This window comes from Myotis davidii, unplaced genomic scaffold (genome assembly GCF_000327345.1).
Source record: "Myotis davidii unplaced genomic scaffold, ASM32734v1 scaffold875, whole genome shotgun sequence".
Classification (NCBI taxonomy): Eukaryota; Metazoa; Chordata; class Mammalia; order Chiroptera; family Vespertilionidae; genus Myotis; species Myotis davidii.
This window is the reverse complement of record NW_006286244.1, coordinates 200,872-220,199: the sequence shown is the minus strand read 5'-3', so window position 1 is coordinate 220,199 and position 19,328 is coordinate 200,872. Positions and strand designations below refer to the sequence as shown.

General features: G+C 39.8%; 1 protein-coding gene across 1 annotated transcript in view; it reads right to left on the bottom strand.

Moving 5' to 3' along the window:
- Positions 1-320: 320 nt before the first annotated feature.
- LOC102763575 (potassium channel subfamily T member 2) overlaps positions 321-19,328 on the bottom strand; it is a 126,675-nt gene continuing 107,667 nt past the window's right edge. Inside the window, 7 exon segments of the mRNA XM_006757659.2 lie at positions 321-1,846; positions 3,479-3,563; positions 9,366-9,666; positions 11,535-11,663; positions 12,538-12,621; positions 14,238-14,339; positions 16,943-17,054. Of these exon segments, the coding sequence (XP_006757722.1) occupies positions 1,735-1,846; positions 3,479-3,563; positions 9,366-9,666; positions 11,535-11,663; positions 12,538-12,621; positions 14,238-14,339; positions 16,943-17,054 (925 nt within the window). The 3' untranslated portion in view covers positions 321-1,734.

The following is a 19,328-nucleotide window of genomic DNA, read 5'->3' as shown; positions in this document are numbered from 1 at the left end:
GACATACCTATGCATACAGTCTTTGTTTTAAGGCATGCTTTCAGTTTTAAGTAACTTGTTACAAGTTCCACTTCTCTGTCTGATGAAAGAAAATTAAAGGTAGGCTCTCCCTGTTGTAGAGGAAATTCTTGGTGGCTTTATTATTCCAAAATGAGAGTAAGGTAAAGTACAAAAAATTTAAAAACACACACACACACACACACAAATGGGCATTTCATTCTCTAAGCCAAAATATAGAATGGCGATCATCTGCAGTTTCACATTTTATGTTTTACATTTTTATTTCCATAGAATTATTTGGGGACTCTTAGGTTTTCTTTCTCTCTGTTTTGTTTTAACCTTTCTATTTTCCTTTCCATTTCTCTGCTTCTCTATGAAAAAAAAAAGATGAAATTTATCTAAGTCTTATATGTCCTATTTTCTACTGAACTGAAACTCAATGTCAAATTCAGAAAAAAGGAAAACCACAAAGTTGGAAGAAAAATAACTTTTTAAATTTACCAATGCCTCTCTCTACCTTAACACATTGCAGCTAATGGACAACTAGACTCTGTGATTTTCTTTATTTTTCTGAAGGAGATTCGGAAATACAGGCAAAGGCCTCGGTGTCATCCAAAGTCAATTTACATTTCATTTATAACTGTCCAGTTTTACCCGAGTTATAAGCCATTTAAATGGCAAAACTATGTTTATTATATGCTTTATCCTCACAGTGTTAAACTACTGTATATTCCCATAGATAATTTTTCAAAATTAAATCCAAATCTTATCAGGTTTGGGGTATGATTATTGCAATACTAATGGCATAAAAGAGGACTTTTAATGCTTCAAATGTTCTTGTATTCCACAAGGAGTATAGTTTTGCATCTTTGAATTTTAAACTACCTTTCTAATGAAATACACTTTATGGATATATAAAAGATGTTGAAGCTCAATAGTCCAATGAAAATCACTGCCTATTTCAATTCCTGGTGAAAATGTAAGTCAACAAATATGCTTTAAGTAAGTATTTTCTCAATGTTAGGCATTCTTTTAGGAGAACGATCGATATTTGCTTTTTAATACACTCTCCTGGGCATACAATGAGGGTCAGACATAAAGTGAGCAAAAATTCCAGCTTCTCAATACTTCTTTTTATTTACTTTGGTTTTCTCGGTGTAGTAAAACATGCTATGAGCATCTCAAGTCCTAAAATAAACATGGTATCCTATGAAAAGGCAGCAAAACAAGTGAAGGTGACTTAATATTCTAAAGCAAACTATGACTCCTACAAAAATGTCAGCCCACGAGTTTATCATACTTGTGTAGAGAAGATGATGAGCTCAATTTTGTAAAAGACCAGTTTTAAAGAATATAATATGATGCACCAAATAGAGCTGGAGTTTTTCATTGACTTCCAGAAAAACCTTAAAATTTGTAAAAACGGACTTCAGACAGTTCGGATTATTGTCAAACAATGCAATGAGCAGATTTAAGATCGTGTGTTTTCATTCAGGTTTTCCAAAACCATTCCATGGATGTCTTTCCAATATTACTAGGAGAAATACCAATAAGCAGTAAGTTAAATTTCAAAATAACCTATATTTCTAAGAGAATAGATTTGTGTCAATAAGAGAGATTTGAAGATAGTCCGGTCTAGTTTATTTCATGCCAGCCATATTTTCCTCCTAAAATAGAGATTTCTTTCAAGCAAGCTCCTTGTCGGAAAACAAGAAGTTCGTTATTTTTGTGATATCAAAGCTGTGTTTCCTCCCGAGAGTCTTGACCAGTGGCATGGCAGATGCTGCTGTTTTGACTGGGTTCGCTGTTGGGAAGGTATGACAGTGGATCCGGTCGGATTAAATATCTGATAAGAGAAAGCAAAGCAAATAACGGTAATCGTCAGTCAGCACAAAACTAGTCCACGCCGACCCCTGAGGGGACTACTTCCAATGTATCTGTTCAGTGTTTAGGTTCTCTAAACGGTGTCTCTATTTAAACGTTGGCAGGAGGACTCCCTGTTGAGTTTCTCTAAACGGTGTCTCTATTTAAACGTTGGCAGGGCTCCCTGTTGAGTTAGCCTGTAAAATTTTGCAGGGTTAGTATTAAGTTTTTGTTTCATTACTACTTAATATTATTCTTTTATTTAATTAAATTGAATGGGGGTAACATTGGTTAATAACATTATGCAGGTTTAAGGTATACAATTCTGTAATTCATCATCTGTATATTGTATTGCATACCCATCACCCAAAATCTAGTCTTTTGTCACCATCTATTTGACCCCCTTATGCTCGTCTCACTCTCTCCCCCACTCCCCTTCCGTCTGCTAAGAACCATACTATTGTCTGTGTCTATAAACTTACTTGTTTTGTTTGTTCATTTGTAGCTTTCTGTTTTATGCCCCACATATGAGTGAGAGCATATAGTTTTTGTCCTTTTCTGTATGACTTATTTCACTCAGCATATTCTCAGGATCCATCCATGTTGTCACTTTAAATATCAATAGCATTGTAGGTTGATAAAGAAAGCTAATACGCACTATGATTATTAATGCTGTATCACCTAGTCACTTATTGTTCTTTGAATCAAATGAATGTTGCCCCTTCATTTAAAATGGACTTTTGGGAGCGAATTTTTTAGAAAAACATAAAAGACGTGAGTATAACCCAGTATCCCCCAAATTAACTGATGTAGCTGCAAAAGTTCCTTCCCTAATAGTATCACTATGAGTCTAATAAAATAAATTTCTAAAATGTGCTTTATGTACTATTTGTCAAAGTAGGCATTTTTTTCATGATATTTATCATTGCTGTAGTTATACTAAAATTTAATTATCTCAGTGTCAGAAATATGGATCATTGTATGTGAATAATACAGTTTCTGATGAATAAAATTACTACCTTACACCTTTCCTAATATGTGTATTGATCTACTTGACTTTGGCTGGTAGGAAATCTCAGGTCTTTGGAACTAGATAGTGTGAGATATTTCAGGTTTTCCTTTGAGCTGATCTCTTATTATTCCACTAGGGTCCCTAGGCCTGGCTGGCGATCAGGGCCGATTGGGGCCTTCTGGCTGCCAGCCGAGGCCTCCCTTAGTTCTGCACCACCCCCTGCTGGTCAGTGCATGTCATAGCGAGTGATAGAACTCCCAATCTAGATATAGATATAGATATAGATATAGATATAGATATAGATATAGATATAGATATATTTTCTCTTATTTCCCCAAATATATTCTAGCTCACCAAATACAGAATTCATGCTGCCATTTCCTTCTTTTATTCCTTTACAATTCTGTGGTGTGTGTTTTTTATGGTATTACACACAGAAATATAGAAAATGCAAAATGTGTTTCTTGAGCACAAACATTAGACTTGGACATTTATACCACAGGAACATAGAGGCTATACTAGTGGGGATCAAAATAAAAAATAATAATAATAGGTGGTTTCTGAAAATAAATGCCTTGTGTGTGGGATGTAAGGTCAACTTACACAACGTCATTCAACTCTAGTCTGGTGTCCGGAGACGGGTTAATCAGGATGTATGACAGGGTGCTCTGGTGGTCATTCATTTCATCTGGAAGACAAATCAGTGCCAGGTTTGTTATGCTACTTACAGAACATCGAGAGGTTTCTTAGAGAGCATCTTATCTTCAAACCATAGAGCTGTCCAGGAGAACTTGCTATAGTGTTGTCCACCGTAGGATGGTGTACACAACTGACTATTTCCAAATGGTTGTCATTGGAAATGTCTGCCAGGCACTCCTTTTCCGTCCAATAGGTGGTACGTTAAACCATCTAATTCTGTTCAGAACAACCACAGTTATCTTCTACCCTCAAAATGTTGACACTGAAATAGCTTGACAAGATGTCAGCTTGATTGATTATGCTTTTATCAATGATAAAAAATGATTGTGGGCATAGATGGCCAATCTCAGAAAGAAATATTCCTGTGGGAAATTCTTTGAAGTATCATCTAATGACCTTGTGTTCGGGAAACACAACAGAGGTATATCTGGGAGGCTGGAAGGCCCTAACGATGTTTGACTGTCCCATGAGGTGTCTGATAAAAGCCATCGTATTGGTTTTGCAGAATGCAAAGGATCCCATGGGGCAGCGTTGAAGTGTAAGTTTCAAGGAAAGTGTACAACCAAGTTATTTGTTTTTCCTTGAAAACAATATCCAGGGTTCACCCCCAAAATATATACACACTTTGAATACTTACTCACTCCAGTGGGTTAAATCTGAAAAGAAAGAACCATCCATGGAGCTACCAGCTGTGAAGTGTGTGTACAGTTTGGGGGGATGCCCTGTATATGTTTTAAAGTCAAAGGCTGTGTCATTTTAACTTTGTCAATTGCATTGGAGGACATCCCCCGACCTCAAGGGCAGAGCACTGACTTTGATGATACAAAGACACTGACAAAGAAAATAGCCCTGGCACCTGAAGTTCTTAGCTGCCCAGGTTATAATACAACATAAATGTAAACCCATGCGGACCCATACCTCAATGGCACTAACCCTCCAAGGGTAATGTTTTTAGGCTTTGAGGGTATTTTTTTAAATCCCTGCTCTAGAGCCATCGGACCCTCCTAGGCACTCCAGTCATAGACAAGTGTGGCTCTTGAAAGAGGTGTTACATTTTACAGTTTGACTCAAAACCTAATAATGTATTACAGACCAAGGGAGGCAGATCAATACATAACTGCATGCAATTAATGCAAATGACTTTTATAGGCCAATGTAGCTGGCCCGGTAATTTCCTGCACAGGGGAGTACTTGGTTCGTTCATCACATGAGGGCTGCCACTGTGTTTATCTAACTAAAATTCTGTCCCTGGAATAGAAAAGGTAATACTGGTAATTATATTTCAAATTGATACACAGATGGGCCCTATTTTTAAAAATCCATAAATGAAAGTCCTCATCTTATAGGGTATGTAACTGCAGTATAACTAAATCCATCATCGTACGCCTGCAAAACTTTTACAATCCAAAGATCATCAAATTAATAGTCAAATAAAGAGATATATTTGGTTGTATATATCCCAAAGTAGATACAAAGCATTGTAGTCTGCCATGGGGATAAGGTTGTCAGGCAAAATAGAGAGTGAACTGTGAAATCTGTATTTAAGATTAAAAAGCTAACAAATTTTAGCATGAATAGGTCCCAAAGATTGCATGGGCCACACTTGTCCTAAACAATTTTTTGCTGTTTATCTGAAATTCATATTTCACTGGGGACCCTATATTTTCATTTGCTAATCCTGTCAATCTTACCCAGGGGAGGGTAGATGGCTGACTTTGGAGATGGAATTCCAGTGAGTGCATACAGTGAGCCTACTCCAAATAAGGTACAACGCTGACTCAAAGGATATTGTTCTGATACGAGATAACCGGGATTATCTGCCTGTACAAAAAGCAATTTATGTGTGCTTCCTGAGAAGTTCTCCCCTGTGTGGACTTCCACAACTGCTGTACAAAGGAACAGAAATTAATAGGGCCTCCTGGAGACTAAAACATAACATAAAACATAATACTCTGAAATGTAGTAGGTCTCATAGCATACCTTCTTCTCGTTTGTCTAGGTACGACTCAAATTCGTGCATAAACAGTGGCAGCGTTATTGAACTTCCTTATATAAACAGCACACGGTATCAAACAGTGGCATTAGGAGGAAAACAAGCTTAACAAACAACTTCTCAGGCAACATCCACACCCAGCCTTTCTCCTTGCCTATTCACAGGATGTTGTATTCATTTTTGGTTCTGGGATGAAGTCAGTATCTACTGGGGACTTGGTTTGCCTGTTACAAATGTAAATACTGCCTAGCAAATGGAGAGGGTTACAGCCGTAGACAGAGCGAGTGTGTCACTAATTTTTATTTTCCTACTCAAGTTTTATCATTCTGAAGATTTTGAGTTTTCCATGGACTCCAGGAATTGGAGCAAACATTTTACTAAGGAGTTCAATTCAATGACTATATATGGTTTATATGGAGACCTGGGTAATATCATGAAGAGACCACATCACTCCTAGTTTCTTTCCTCACCCACCCCTCACTGACTCCTCCTCAAGGTGAGGTTAATAGAAATTTTAAAAAGTAGCTGAGTTCAAAGCCATCTTCTCCCCTTATCTCTTATAGTCCAACACTTTCCAACTTTTTTTTTTTTCACATCATGGAACACATACTCACATTAGGGTAAAGAACAAAACTGCTTATGGTGGGCATTGCCACGCTGAGGGATGCCTCTGACCACTTCAGAACCACCCCCCCGCCTCGGAGTTTCTGAAGGTCCAAAGGCTCAGGATCCTGATAAAACACGTGACCAACTGATAGCACGCTATTGGACTAGGCAACATCGTTTGGGTAATTCAGTTCTAGACACTCAGCCTCTCATTTAAAAAATAATGCTTCTTTCCTTAACCTTCTAGAAATATGAGTATTTTCCAGAGTTCTCTTGTCGTCTTTCATCTGGGGTTACTTCATCTACTCCTATGGCTTTAATCAAAATCTATATGCAGATGACTCTCAGGTCTATGTAAGCATCTCATTTCTTTCTTCTTGGGCACCAGGCAGCAAAAATCCAGCTTCTTACACAACATCGCCATTGGGATTCTTCCAGGCACTCAAATTAATGTATTCTCTTCACCCCAATATATTTGTCTTTTTCTAAGTTCCGTGTCACCACCTCTTAGATGTTCAAACGAGAGCCCTCAGAAGTCATCTTTTGACTCTTCCCTTTCTCTCTCCTTTATGTGTCACGGCCAATAAGTCAGGGTAATCTGCTCCTTCTGGAATAGGCCACACCTCCTCAGGGACAGTCAGATTCCGGCTCATGGTTGAATCAGTCATGATGCGTTGTGTGTAGAGCATGTAGAACATCTTTCATTGGTGAAACACTGCAGGACCCTGACGGCGGTGCAGAAAGTACATGTGGTCTGGTGGAAACGCGCCAAGATATTGAGTCTGAGTCATCCACTGAAGTGCTGATGCGAATGTACACCAGGTCAGGTGACCCACGGAAATCATTTAAGTCCAGGCCCTGTTGTGTTGCCTGTAAGAACTCCATTTGTTCACCCATTCAATGTGCTGTCACTGGGTTCCTGTGTGTCAGGAAATGTGCAATTTGGTGGGGATACAAAGATGAAAAGATGAGTAAGACCGTCCCTTTTCCTCTAGGAAGGAAGGAAAACATGCAAAATGCTAATTGTTTTAAAGCACACATCCCCAAGGGAGATGGTATTGCTACCAAAGGTGCAAAATTTATTTTTGAAGTGGGCAAAAAAACCCCACCTCTGATATGTAAAACACTGATAGATATAGTACTTAAATAGACATATGCTAGATCTATTGTGTTAACTGAATGCCAGTTCTGGGCTAAGCACACTATTGTTCATTATCCCCTTTGTCCTATAAGACAGACCTAGGAGATAGGTGTTCTGAGCTGCACTCCCCAAATGATAAAGAGGTTACATGGTTCATTAATTCTACTGGCTGACACTACAATAGAAGGTCCATAAAGGCACAGGTCTTGTCTTAAGAGGTCATTGCCCCATTCCCTTGCCTGGAATAACGCCTGGAACAGTGCTTGGAGGGTAGTCCAATAATATCTGTTGAGCAACGGATGAATGTTTGAGAATTAGAAATACAGGGAGCACCTGGCTCCCATGATGTGGTAGGTTCCACATCCTGCTGTTATCTTTATGTGATTGGGCATGTGCAGTGCATGGCTTTAGAATGAATGGCTAGATGAATGGATAGATAGATGGATAGAATGAACAAAAGAGAAAGAAGAGAAGCGTAAAAAGGTAGGCTGTATCCTTTCTTTCTGTAAGAGTGAGTGTGAGAATTACATTAACAAATTTTACTAAATATTATAGAGTATAAATAAATGATAGAAGTGTTATTAGCAGAAACATAACATGTTCCCTGATGATGCTCCCATGCCATTAGTTGGTGCATTTTTGTGTCTCTCAGAGCCCGACTGTGATCCACCTCACTGCCTCCAGCACCCGTGGGGGTTATTATGATTTTCATGAAACACAGCTGGACCTGGACAAACAGTCATTTACTAGAACTTTCCAAAAGAAGAGACTGTAGCTGGATAACAACTAACAATTGGACACATAAATATAGGACTGTAGTTCTATGAGAAATACGATCATACTTAATAAATTGGCAATGAACTACTAACATTATTTTTAAATGAAAATCATTGTTCCCTTTTAATGTGCTTCCTACTGTAAGACTCTGTTTGATCATCCTAAAATGATGGCTCATGAATGAGTCCACATTTAAGTAGGAACAACACAATGAACAACCAATGAATCAGGGCCATCAGGAGTCATGGAAAGTGTTCAAAAAGCATCTCACTCTGTTCCTGGCAAAGAGCGGGAACTCAGTAAATGTTTTTCCCTTTCTTCTTCAAAGACACACAGCTCACCTCTTCTAAACTCTAACCATATTGTTGAAAATCGCTCCCTGTGGGCATTGCTTCAAGCTGAGACTTTCATAGAAAAGGTGACATGGGGGCACATACGGACTGCTTCCTGTTTATCCTTAACTGCACGAGGCTGCCATTATCGGAACTTCTGGTCTACCCAGGTCACATGTGCAACAAAACAGAACCCTTGGCATTTGGGTTTCCTCTAAGTTGACTGAATTTCTTTTTAAAATAACATTTACAGAGTAATAAGGGATATATTTAAAAATTGTCTTTGCATTACTTATTTAGGCTGTGCCAAATGGTCTATATTGCAATCGTAGATCAGCACAGAAGCCTACCGCTGGGACAGATGGAGGTCAAGCAGCATTTGAGCTTTACATTATAGGTTTTGAAGACATTTTATTTCTGGACAACAAAAACCTAAACAAATTTTATAGGAGCATTTGGTGTGTCTATAGCTAGTACATTTAGTTACTTACCAAAGCCTCAAATTCAGTTTATTCCAGACTGTAGAATAAGATGTGGTGTGTGTGTGTGTGTGTGTGTGTAAGCCAGACACTGGAGCCAGACAGAACAGAACAGAAATCTCAGTCATGCTATTAACAAGCTAATTAGAAAAGTTATTTGACTGAGATTCCTTAGGTCTAAAATGGAAGAGTCTTTATGAAAATTAAAATGAAGATAATTCATCTAATGTATTCATCACAGTGCCTATAGAGAACTAAGCAAATACTTAAAACTTCTAGCACTTTCACTTTATTATCATCATCATGATTTTCCGGAAGCGATTCGAGACGTGCCACTAGTCCCGTCAACTTGACCTCTGAACCAAAAATGTGATTCTCGACTTACTAAAGGAGAACCAAGGCTACAACGACTAAGGGCCAGCAATCACAAGTCCATAGCATACAATATTTTGAGCGAGCATACCATATCCCACTGTAGAAAGACCCAAGTGTTTCATTCTATTTTTCACAAGTTCAGCAAGCTCTTGTCTCTCTGACCTCCTGTAGAGGTTCAGTCGCTGCTGCGTTATTTTCTCAGCTGTTTTACCAGAGTGTCTGGGACCTTTTCTGCTCAGCCTTCGGGCCCACTGCATGCTCTTTCTCCTCAGCAGGGGGTGGTCCGACTGGTCGCTGGACGTGGAGTTGCGGTGGTTGCCTCGGTGATGACCTTGGTCCTTGCAGTCTTTGGTGTCTTCCCATTCCTCCACACTGATTGATATTTGAGACTTGAAAGGAAATGGATATTGAGAATTAGACATTTTAGGGAATGATGTTAGCCTGGGGAACTGTGACTATGTTTGCTCATGCCTTGATATTATCGTGTAACTCATGAGAGTTTTCACAGGAAGAGCTAAGTCATAGTCATTGATATTAATTTTACATTACTAAAAAAAAAATACTATTAGAAAATATGTTCTTTTGGAAGGATATATAAACCAGATAAAAATATCTTTACATCCTCCAAGTTTTTATGAAATGATTTAATTTTTACATATTAATTATTGTATCAAATGATTGTTAATATAGAGTTGTTTGAAACCACAAAAGACACTAGGTATTTTGTAACTTTATTCAAATAAAGTCCATGTAGTGGATTTTTCTAAATCTACCACAAATAGTTCACATGAAATTTAAATAAGATTATGAAAACTGTTTTGTTCTTGGAATGAATAATATTTTAACATTTATTAAGGTATTGCCTTTCTAAAGATGGCATTGGAATGTACTTTATAAAATACGATTTTTTAAAAGTCCCTCATACAACCCAGAAGAAATCAAAAAGCACTTTTTAATTCATGCATTAATTATTCACCACATCAAATGTTTTCTGATTAAGATATTAAGAAATATTTCGGGAACTCTTTGAAGCATTCTAAGTGAAAACATGTTGTCAATATTAACATTTCACAAAGGTAGTCTAGAATCACAAACACAACTGAAACCGGGCTGATCTCCGTATGAGGGGAAAAAACAATGAACGAACTCATACAGTCCATTGTGATGGGCTCTTTCACGACTGATCATTAAGTAAGAAGCTCTCCTTGGATGCTAAGCCCTTAAGAAACAAAAGCTCCCTGCTTTCCAATGGTTGCTTTTCATACCAGGAGGTCATGGGAAATGCCACGCCCATCAAAGTGAAGGTGTGACTCTCTGAGAGCATGGGCCTGTGCAAACCTAGCTTCCTGCCCTTGCACCCGCAGAAGCATCCAGGAGCCTGCTGCCTCTCCCCTTCCCTGGACGCAGTCTCAGCGCCAGCTACGCCAGGCCTGTGTTGCTGGCTTTCAGAATAATAGAATTCAAATTGCCAATTGAAGTTAGGGCAGGAGATCCAACAAATCCTTTCAAAGTGAATATAAATGACGGAGGCTCAGGCAATGCCTCACACACATTACCCCGTGGCAGGCTAGGGAATTATCTCACGCTTAAACTCAATGAAGAATAGGGATATTAATCTACCTTTCTATTTCAAAACAGCACTGAATCCGAGTGATATAAAAATGAGTTGGTTCACCTTCATATCTTCATGGTAAGAGAGCATTTTATTAGAACATTTTTAGAAACCTTATTTTAGCTATTAGAATTGAAGTCGGAAATACTACAAATGTTAACACCATGATTTTGCAGTAGTGGATACCATTATAGGTCTTAACTTCCTCTAGTCTCACCTACTTGATACTATCTCCTCTGTGGAAGTGAACAGCATGAACCCTTGAGTCATATCTACCATCAGAACAGAATACCAGTCTTTGTTCGGTCATTTCAGTTTATATGGACTTAGTAAGAAAAATGAAAACATGTCCATTCCTTCATAGCTGGGCACTTGGCTTGTAGAGTTTTGTCCATCAAAATCTTAAATGTATTTGGTGTGATCTTTCTCATCCTAAGTCTCTGTAATAGTTTGATTTCCTACAAATATGTGGAAATAATCATCTCGCCAGACCAAATACTCAAAATATTCTGTTTCTATAATGTCACCTATCCTTCAAGGCATGAAACCATAACCTAGTAAATGTTTTAAGGGAGAGGTCTGATAGGGCTGGCTGCCTTCGATCGGGTTACACGTGGACGTTGGAATATTTTGATAGTCCCAAACCTCAGACGTAGCGAGCTTCTGAGATTCGGTCCTGTAGATCCCTATGGGGACGTCTCCGCTGGAGGAACACAGCTTCTGATAGAGCCGGGCGTACGTTCTGATCCAGAGGTCCTCCTCGGTGATCTTTATCTGGAACACAGGGATTACTGTCATCTCAACTGCTTAAGAAATAACAACCCGCTGGTTATTTTTTCACTTCTTACGGGTGGGAATTGTTGATATCTTGAACTCTCAACATGCCTTTTCGTAAGTGCTCACTCATCTGTGTATTAAACTTATTGAAGGCACCCCATCGCAGCCTTATTCCTGGGGCTCACCCCAACCTAATGAAGCAGCCAGTCAATGCGGGGCAGTATGACATTGGATTAGCTCAATCTCAGGAGACAGCGGTCACTGGTATCAGCTGGGACTTGTTGGAAAAGCCGTGGAGACTGTTTTAAATGATGTGATAACCAGAGGCTGCTGCTGGGGCTTAGTGGACAAGGTCTGCTGCTGCTGAAACTCTTAACGTACAAAGGACACGCCAGCACAAAACAGAATTGACCATCCCAAGTTCTACAAACACCCATGTTGAGAAAGATGTTAGCAGGATGAGCACAGGGCTCACAGAGAGGGGTACACATTCTAGTCCTTTGTTAACCCTCTATTTGAATTGTTGGCAAGTCACACCTTAAATACACTTAGACACCGTATACTCTTTTACAAACAATTAGAATTCAATGGAACTGCGTGAGGACTGCTTGGCTGCAGTAAGGGATACTGTTTTTCTGACACAGTGAGGAAAAACACCTGTTCTGAATTCTGAACAGCTATTGATCTTCATTATTAACTTTAAATAACGTTTTCCCTTGAACTTTTCCTAAGGAATTTGAAAAAACTCTTTTTTGAGCACATATTAGGGGGGGGGAAATGGCCTAGAAGGATAAGCCTAAGTACGTTATCGTTGGACTTCAGACTGTTTATCGGAACCATCCATCTTTTATGCCAAAAATGATTAACTTACAGAACAAAGGAAGCCCGATCCTGGGATAGTGTCCAATCCCAGCAGGAGTCTGGTGATGGAAATCATATAATCCTTCACAAACGACTGCGATACAAACAAGATGATGAAATGTGTGGACTGGCCACATGTGAGCATCATATTACTGCTAACAGGCTGTTTATCCTGACACATCAGGAAGCCGCCATTAAACAGGAAGTGAAAAAATATATCCTGTGAGTGGCCTAAGTACACGTCCAGTTAGCTGTTCATAAGGAGACATGGAAATATTTATTCTCAAGAATATCTCAATATGCTTACATTTTATTCATGCTGATAGACATGATAAAAACATTTTTAGATTTTTAACAAAGAAATGAGTTGATTTAAAATGAGAATGTCATAAATACATGGAAGAACTAATATTTGCAAGGACATATAAACGTTTTACAGATTAAGCTCTATTCTAGTAGAATAATTTTCTAATATTTCAGTAACTCTAAATATTAATGAGTTCATAGTTTAGTAATAAATATTATCAGACTCTATGTGCTGACATATAAGATATATTTTGATATGTTGCCAGAACACTCAGTAGTGAGAGCATTCGTAATGCTTCCTACGTCTTTGATTTAGTCTTAGCTGTGGGTGAAATGCAAACACATTTCACCATGACATGTACAAACATTCAATCAATTAAATGAAACTAGAGGCCCGGTGCACGAAATTCATGCAAGGAGCTCAGCCCTTGAAACCCCGGCTTCGTCTGGAAGTTGGGACAGTCATTCTGCCATTTGGTCTAATTAGCATATTAGCTCTTTATTATATAGGATGACTGCCCTCAGTTTGATCTTCAAGCACTAAAATTGGAAAAATAATCATCTCATTATTCCACATAGCAAAGACTTTTAAAAAGTTATGCCTTTTAAACAAATCTACTAGACTACTTTCTTTTTTGCAATATATTTGTATTGACTTCAGAGAGGAAGGGAGAAGTAGAAAGTGAAACATCAATGATGAGAGAGAATCATTGATCAGCTGCCTCCTGCACACCTCACACTGGGGATCAAGCCCACAACCTGGGTTTGTGCCCTGACCAGGAATTGAACTACAACCTCCTGGTTCATAGGTCAACGCTCAACCACTGAGCAATTAGCATATTAGCTCTTAATTAACCACTGGACAGGCTAGACTACTTTCTTGATTATTCATTTATTTTACTGATGCTGATATCAGAAAACTAAACTCTTCCATCCAGACAAGAGCATAAGACATGCCCATTCCCTTTGTTCAAGCCAAAGAAATGGTTTATCATTTTATTGGCACCAATTTGATATCTTATCTCAAAAAAAATACATATTATAAAATAGGCCGCTTTTTAACCTAGTGATTTTTTTTCTTAGATATTTTTTGGTCTAGTAATATGAATGTAGCAACATTAAATTGCCAAAAAAAGAAAAAAAAACCAACCTTGTAGGACCCTGGTGCAAAAGCATGCCTAAAAAATATTTCAGAGGTTATTCTGAAAAACAACATTTCTCTTACAAAATGTTTCATTAAATTTTATGTCATCAAGTCCATGAAATAAAATATTGAATTACTTTCAGAGCCTAAGTCAAGTTAACAGCTCCATGAGAAACACCAGACACATTATTTATTTAATCAAATCTCAGTGAAATAGAAAAGTACACATTTTGAGAGAGAGAAAGAGAATTCTCGCATACCTGGTAGAGAAGCGTATCCAGCATGCTGATGCTGAACACCCGCCCAGCAGCAAAGGGGAGCCGGAACATGAAAGCCAAGTTCGAACCTCTCTCTCGTTCTTTCTGTCCAGAAATTTGAGATGGAAACATTTGTGAGCGTTCCATATTTTACATTTTTCTTCTTTTTTAAAAAATATATTTTTATTGATTTCAGAAAGGAACGGAGAGGGAGAGGGAGAGAGAAATATCAGGGATGAGAATCATTGATGGGCTGCCTTCTGAACGCGTCCTACTGGGGATCGAGCCCACAACCCGGGCATGTGTCCTGACCAGGAATCGAACCGTGACCTCCTGGTTCATAGGTCGATGCTCAGCCACTGAGCCATGCTGACTGGGCCGTATTTTACATTTTTCTGCCAGGTTAAATTTTCCTGATAACATGTGAAGAACATATTCTGATTGTATGATTCTTAGCTATGACTGTGTGATGACGTCATTCATAGTTATATTTTGAATATGTAACAAGGTATTCAGCTCATCATCCATGCTCCGTAAACATTTATTGGCCTGAGTTTAAATGCAGATTCTGTAAAATTTTGCCTTGTTGCTCTCACTTCTACATCCTTGCCTGTTTCTCCCAGAAGCTAGCTAGCTCCATTGGTATCATGTTGCTCTGCCGTTCACACTATAAAGTGATACATGGTTTGTAGACATGAGGGTTTGCATTCTGACACCGATCCTCTGCCATTAGCTGGGTGTCCTCAATTCAGTTCAATCCTGCCACTAACTACCCAGAGTTGGCCCAGCCCACCAGACTGCCCCTGTGCCCATCGCCCTTCTGCCAGCCAATTGCACTCCCATCCAGCCAGCTGTAAATTCAGGGCCTCTCACACTCCCTCCAGGTTCAAGGAGCTGCAGTTAATTATTATCATTTTATTGTAGAGAATGCAAATCAGGAACAGATGAAAAGATACATCTGGGCAGGTCTGAGTGACACTCTTCTCTCAGGTCAACGTGTTCGCTGAGCAGAACAATCTCCAGTCCTCCTCCTTCAGAGCTTTTAGCGAAGTGTCATGACTTACGCATAAGTAATGACATTATTAGCCACGTGACTAAGCTCAATCTCCAGGCCCTCTTTCCTCCCTGGAGCTGGGGGTGGGGTGAGAGGCTGAACTGTTCAACCTTCTAATCATGTGGGTCATTTTTCCTGGCAACCAGCCTCATAGCTAAGCTACCTCAGGGCCCCTCCAGGACCTGCCTGCATAGCCGCAAATCAGTCATGATTGAAAGGTCTGAATAACAAAAGTGACTCCTGTCACTCAGGAAATTCCAAGGGTTTTTTGAAGCTCTGTGTCAGGAACGAGGGACAAAGACCGAATCTATTTTTCTGATGATAATACCCCCTATTCATCTCACATTTTCATCACTTCGCCTCGTCCATCAGGGTGTAATTACCATATGATTGCTGGGGTGGAATTGTCGTCATCACTGGGGAATGGTGATGGTTCGAAAGCAATTTTAAAGGAAGTGGTCTTGAAGCAAATTGTGCCATAAGCATGAATAAAAGGCTATTTTATGAAAGGCATTGAAACAAGAGAAATGAGATGCGTCGAGAGGGAAATGAGATGGAAATTTCTGTTTTCGCGATTATTGTCTTCCTCGTCTCTGTTGCATTGTTACTTGTCACATTTCCCCTCTCTGCTGAGCTTCGTTACCAGGAGTGTCAAGGACGCCACGTGACCAATGACCAAGCGTGGGACATGTTATTGGGAAAACAGTGGCAGGAACTGGAACATTCCTGAGAAGAAGAAGAATGTCGTACAAAACCACCCAGCAACAAAAGGTGGACCACACCAAAAGAAAGGGCCAATGAACAGGAAAGGCAAGAAGAACCATAATGTGCAGGAAATGTCCTGAGAGGCGTGGCAAATCTGAAGAAAACAGTGTGAGATACTGCACTTGGAAAAATAATATGAAGGCCCGGCTGGTGTGACTCAGTGGTTGAACATCGACCCATGAACCAGGAGGCCATGGTTAGATTCCAAGTCAGGGCACCTGCCCGGGTTGTGACTGGTTAGATTCCAGGTCAGGGCACATGCCCGGGGTTGTGAGTTCAATCCCCAGTAGGATGTGTGCAGGAGACAGCTGATCCATGATTCTCTCTCATCATTGATGTTTCTCTCTCTCCCTCTCTCTTCCTCTCTGAAATCAATAAAAATATATTTTTTAAAAAGAAAAATAACATAAATGGAGCCACTTCAAAATGGAGTGAGTATACACATTCTTGTTACACATAATTCTGCTATAAATCATGCTTTTAATTTATGATTAGTGAGGATAGAATAAGATATTCCATTATATTCACTTACGATAGAAATAGTTCAAATCCATCAATTCACATTTAAAAAAAAAATCTATACATTACCATTTTAGCCCCCACATAGGAATTCAAAGCAGCATTATTGTTTTTATTATTTCACTAGAGGCCCGATGCACGAAATTCGTGCAAGAGTAGGCCTTCCTTCCCTGGCTGCCAGCACCGGCTTGCCTCTGGCACCTGTGACCCGGGCTTCCCTCGTAGCCCCAGCTTCATCAGGAAGGACATCCAGAATGACGTCCAGAAGGACATCCGGTCTAATTAGCATATTATCCTTTTATTATTATAGAGGGCAGTTCTTTCTATATAGAAATTACTCTTCCAACCAAAATGGTTAAATGCGACTTACCTTCTCCAGTTTGGAAAGGGCCAGGGAGTAGCAGTCTTTGGCTCGGAACTGCATGAACCTCATGTTGGCGGGGTGAGTCAGCTCGGTGATGATGCTGAGACTAGAAAACAGCCTGCGTATCGAGGAAACGTGCGCGTTACACCCACAATGCCACACGGTGCTTTAACCACCAGGCCGAACCCGTATCTTGAATTCAGACACGAGAACTGACTGGAAATACGCAGGATGTAAACAGCCCGTAAATGGCTCAAGAACAACACCTTTCTCCAGCTGTTCCTTCTGCAGATGCGTTTACTTTTGTGCCCGAACACGGGTGCAGGCGCCTTCTAGGGGGCGACACTTCTTGTAAGAGAGGAGCCCTCTCTGAGTCCCGTGCCATGGTGAGTTCATACCCGTCCTCAGCTCTGACTCCCTGATCTGAGTGATGAGTGGCCAGAACCTGTCACTGACCCCAGCACTGGGCCTGCTGCCTCTGGGCAGCCCGACGTGTCTGTTCCCTGACTACCTACCCCTCCCGTCTGTCTCCACTGGGCCTCAGTGACCATCTCAGTTAAGACACTAGCACATTCTTAAAAATACACACTTTCAGGGTTGTCTGGGGAACTGTATGCCCTCTTGGTGAACTTAGTGGACATGTAGTTGAGCCTCACCTGGTCAGAGCCTTTGACAACTACGGTATCAGGTGTTTCATGAAATCCACCCTTTATAGGAAGAAACAGCCTGCGTATCAAGGAAACGTGATTATATTTTATTTATATTTTATTTTTTCACTTCTGTTTTGAGAACAAATATCATATTTCTTGATCTAAGTGAGCTGCAATAATTTGATTGAATTATCAGCAAAACAAAGGCTTCTTTTGCTGATTTTTAAGGTTAAAGATATAATTTGTTCAGACCCTCAGTGTGTGCAATAGTTTTGTAACCTCGGGCCGGTTAAGGAAGCTCTGAGGCTCAGGTTCTGTGAAGGTGGGTTGTTGCCAAGCTCAACGATGCTGTTGGGAAGGACTTAGCTCACGGTCACACACACCGTCCTCACTGGCTCTTAGCGGCGGCGGTGTGACTACTTCCCTAGCTCGTTGCCTTCTTTTTTTTTCTCACGTTGCTATTTCTGCTTGAAATGCACTTTCTCTCCTCCTTACTTTCTCCATCTTTTGAGATCCCAACCATTACTTCAGGTTCCTCTCAGATCTAATTGAGATGAAGTTTGAAAATTGCTCCAGGTCAGAATCACTCTCTCCACGCTGGCACCTTCGTGTTTGAGTTTTATGAGTTATGACACGTCTTGAACTCTGGTGGGTTTTATCCACACGTTAGCTCTCCTGCCAAATTGTGACAGCTAGTCAGTGTCTAATAGTGTGTCTGTTTCTTTAATTATAAATCTTTGGCACAATCAATAATTTCCCAATTTCATTTGTGCATTTTTTTGTTTAGGAGAGAAAAGTCTTGATGAAGAGGGTGCTACCGTAGAACTAGTTTAGCTAGAAACACCGTGGCATCTGTATTCTTTCAGAAGCTCTTTGTTCTTACTCAGAAGTCACCAAAGAGAACAAATTCGATAAAAGCGCATCCCTCCCTCCCCCTCCCCCAGGAACTATTGAAAAATGAGAAGAGTGGCCTAATAGGAAAAAATATCCATTGGCTTTTGGGCCGGCATAGCTCCATCTGGTAAACCCAGGAAATGCGTCTGTGTGCCCAGTCTCAGGCCATCTGGGAGTTCCAAAAGTATTTCTTTAAGAAATATTTTTAAAGAACAGTGCCACCGTGGAAATTACTCAGGCCATCTGGGAGTTCCAAAAGTATTTCTTAAGAAATATTTTTAAAGAACAGTGTCACCGTGGAAATTAGTAAAGCAAACTTTGACGACTAGTAAAATTGGGATGTGAACGCCCTGTAGAGGGAGCCCTCACACTGTACACAGCTTGGCCATTACACCAAACAGCAAGACCATGTGAGCAACCAGTTTAGTTCATTCCGTTACACCCAATAGAAAAGGAAAGCTTTGGTCTACAAGGTCTAAAAATATATATAAAGTGAAATCCTTGCCTTTAAATTAGACTCTGTGGCCCAATAGAGGGGACTACACATGTTCACAATTTACCAGGCCGTACATATTGTGCTAGGGGTGATAAATGTGGCTATATGTTCACAGATTAAGTAGTGTCAAACACAAGTGAACAGAGAGCTCGTGAGAAACATCTGGAACATTGCTGAGATATGAGGCCAGGGAAGAGATTTGTGGGAAAAATAGAGCTGCAGACAAATGAATATTTATTTCATCCTTTGGGAATTTTTCTTTGAGAAATACAGATTTTATCTTTCATATGTATGATTCTAAATGGTTAAATCTGTGCTCACTTGAATACTATAATCCTCTTCTAACACATGA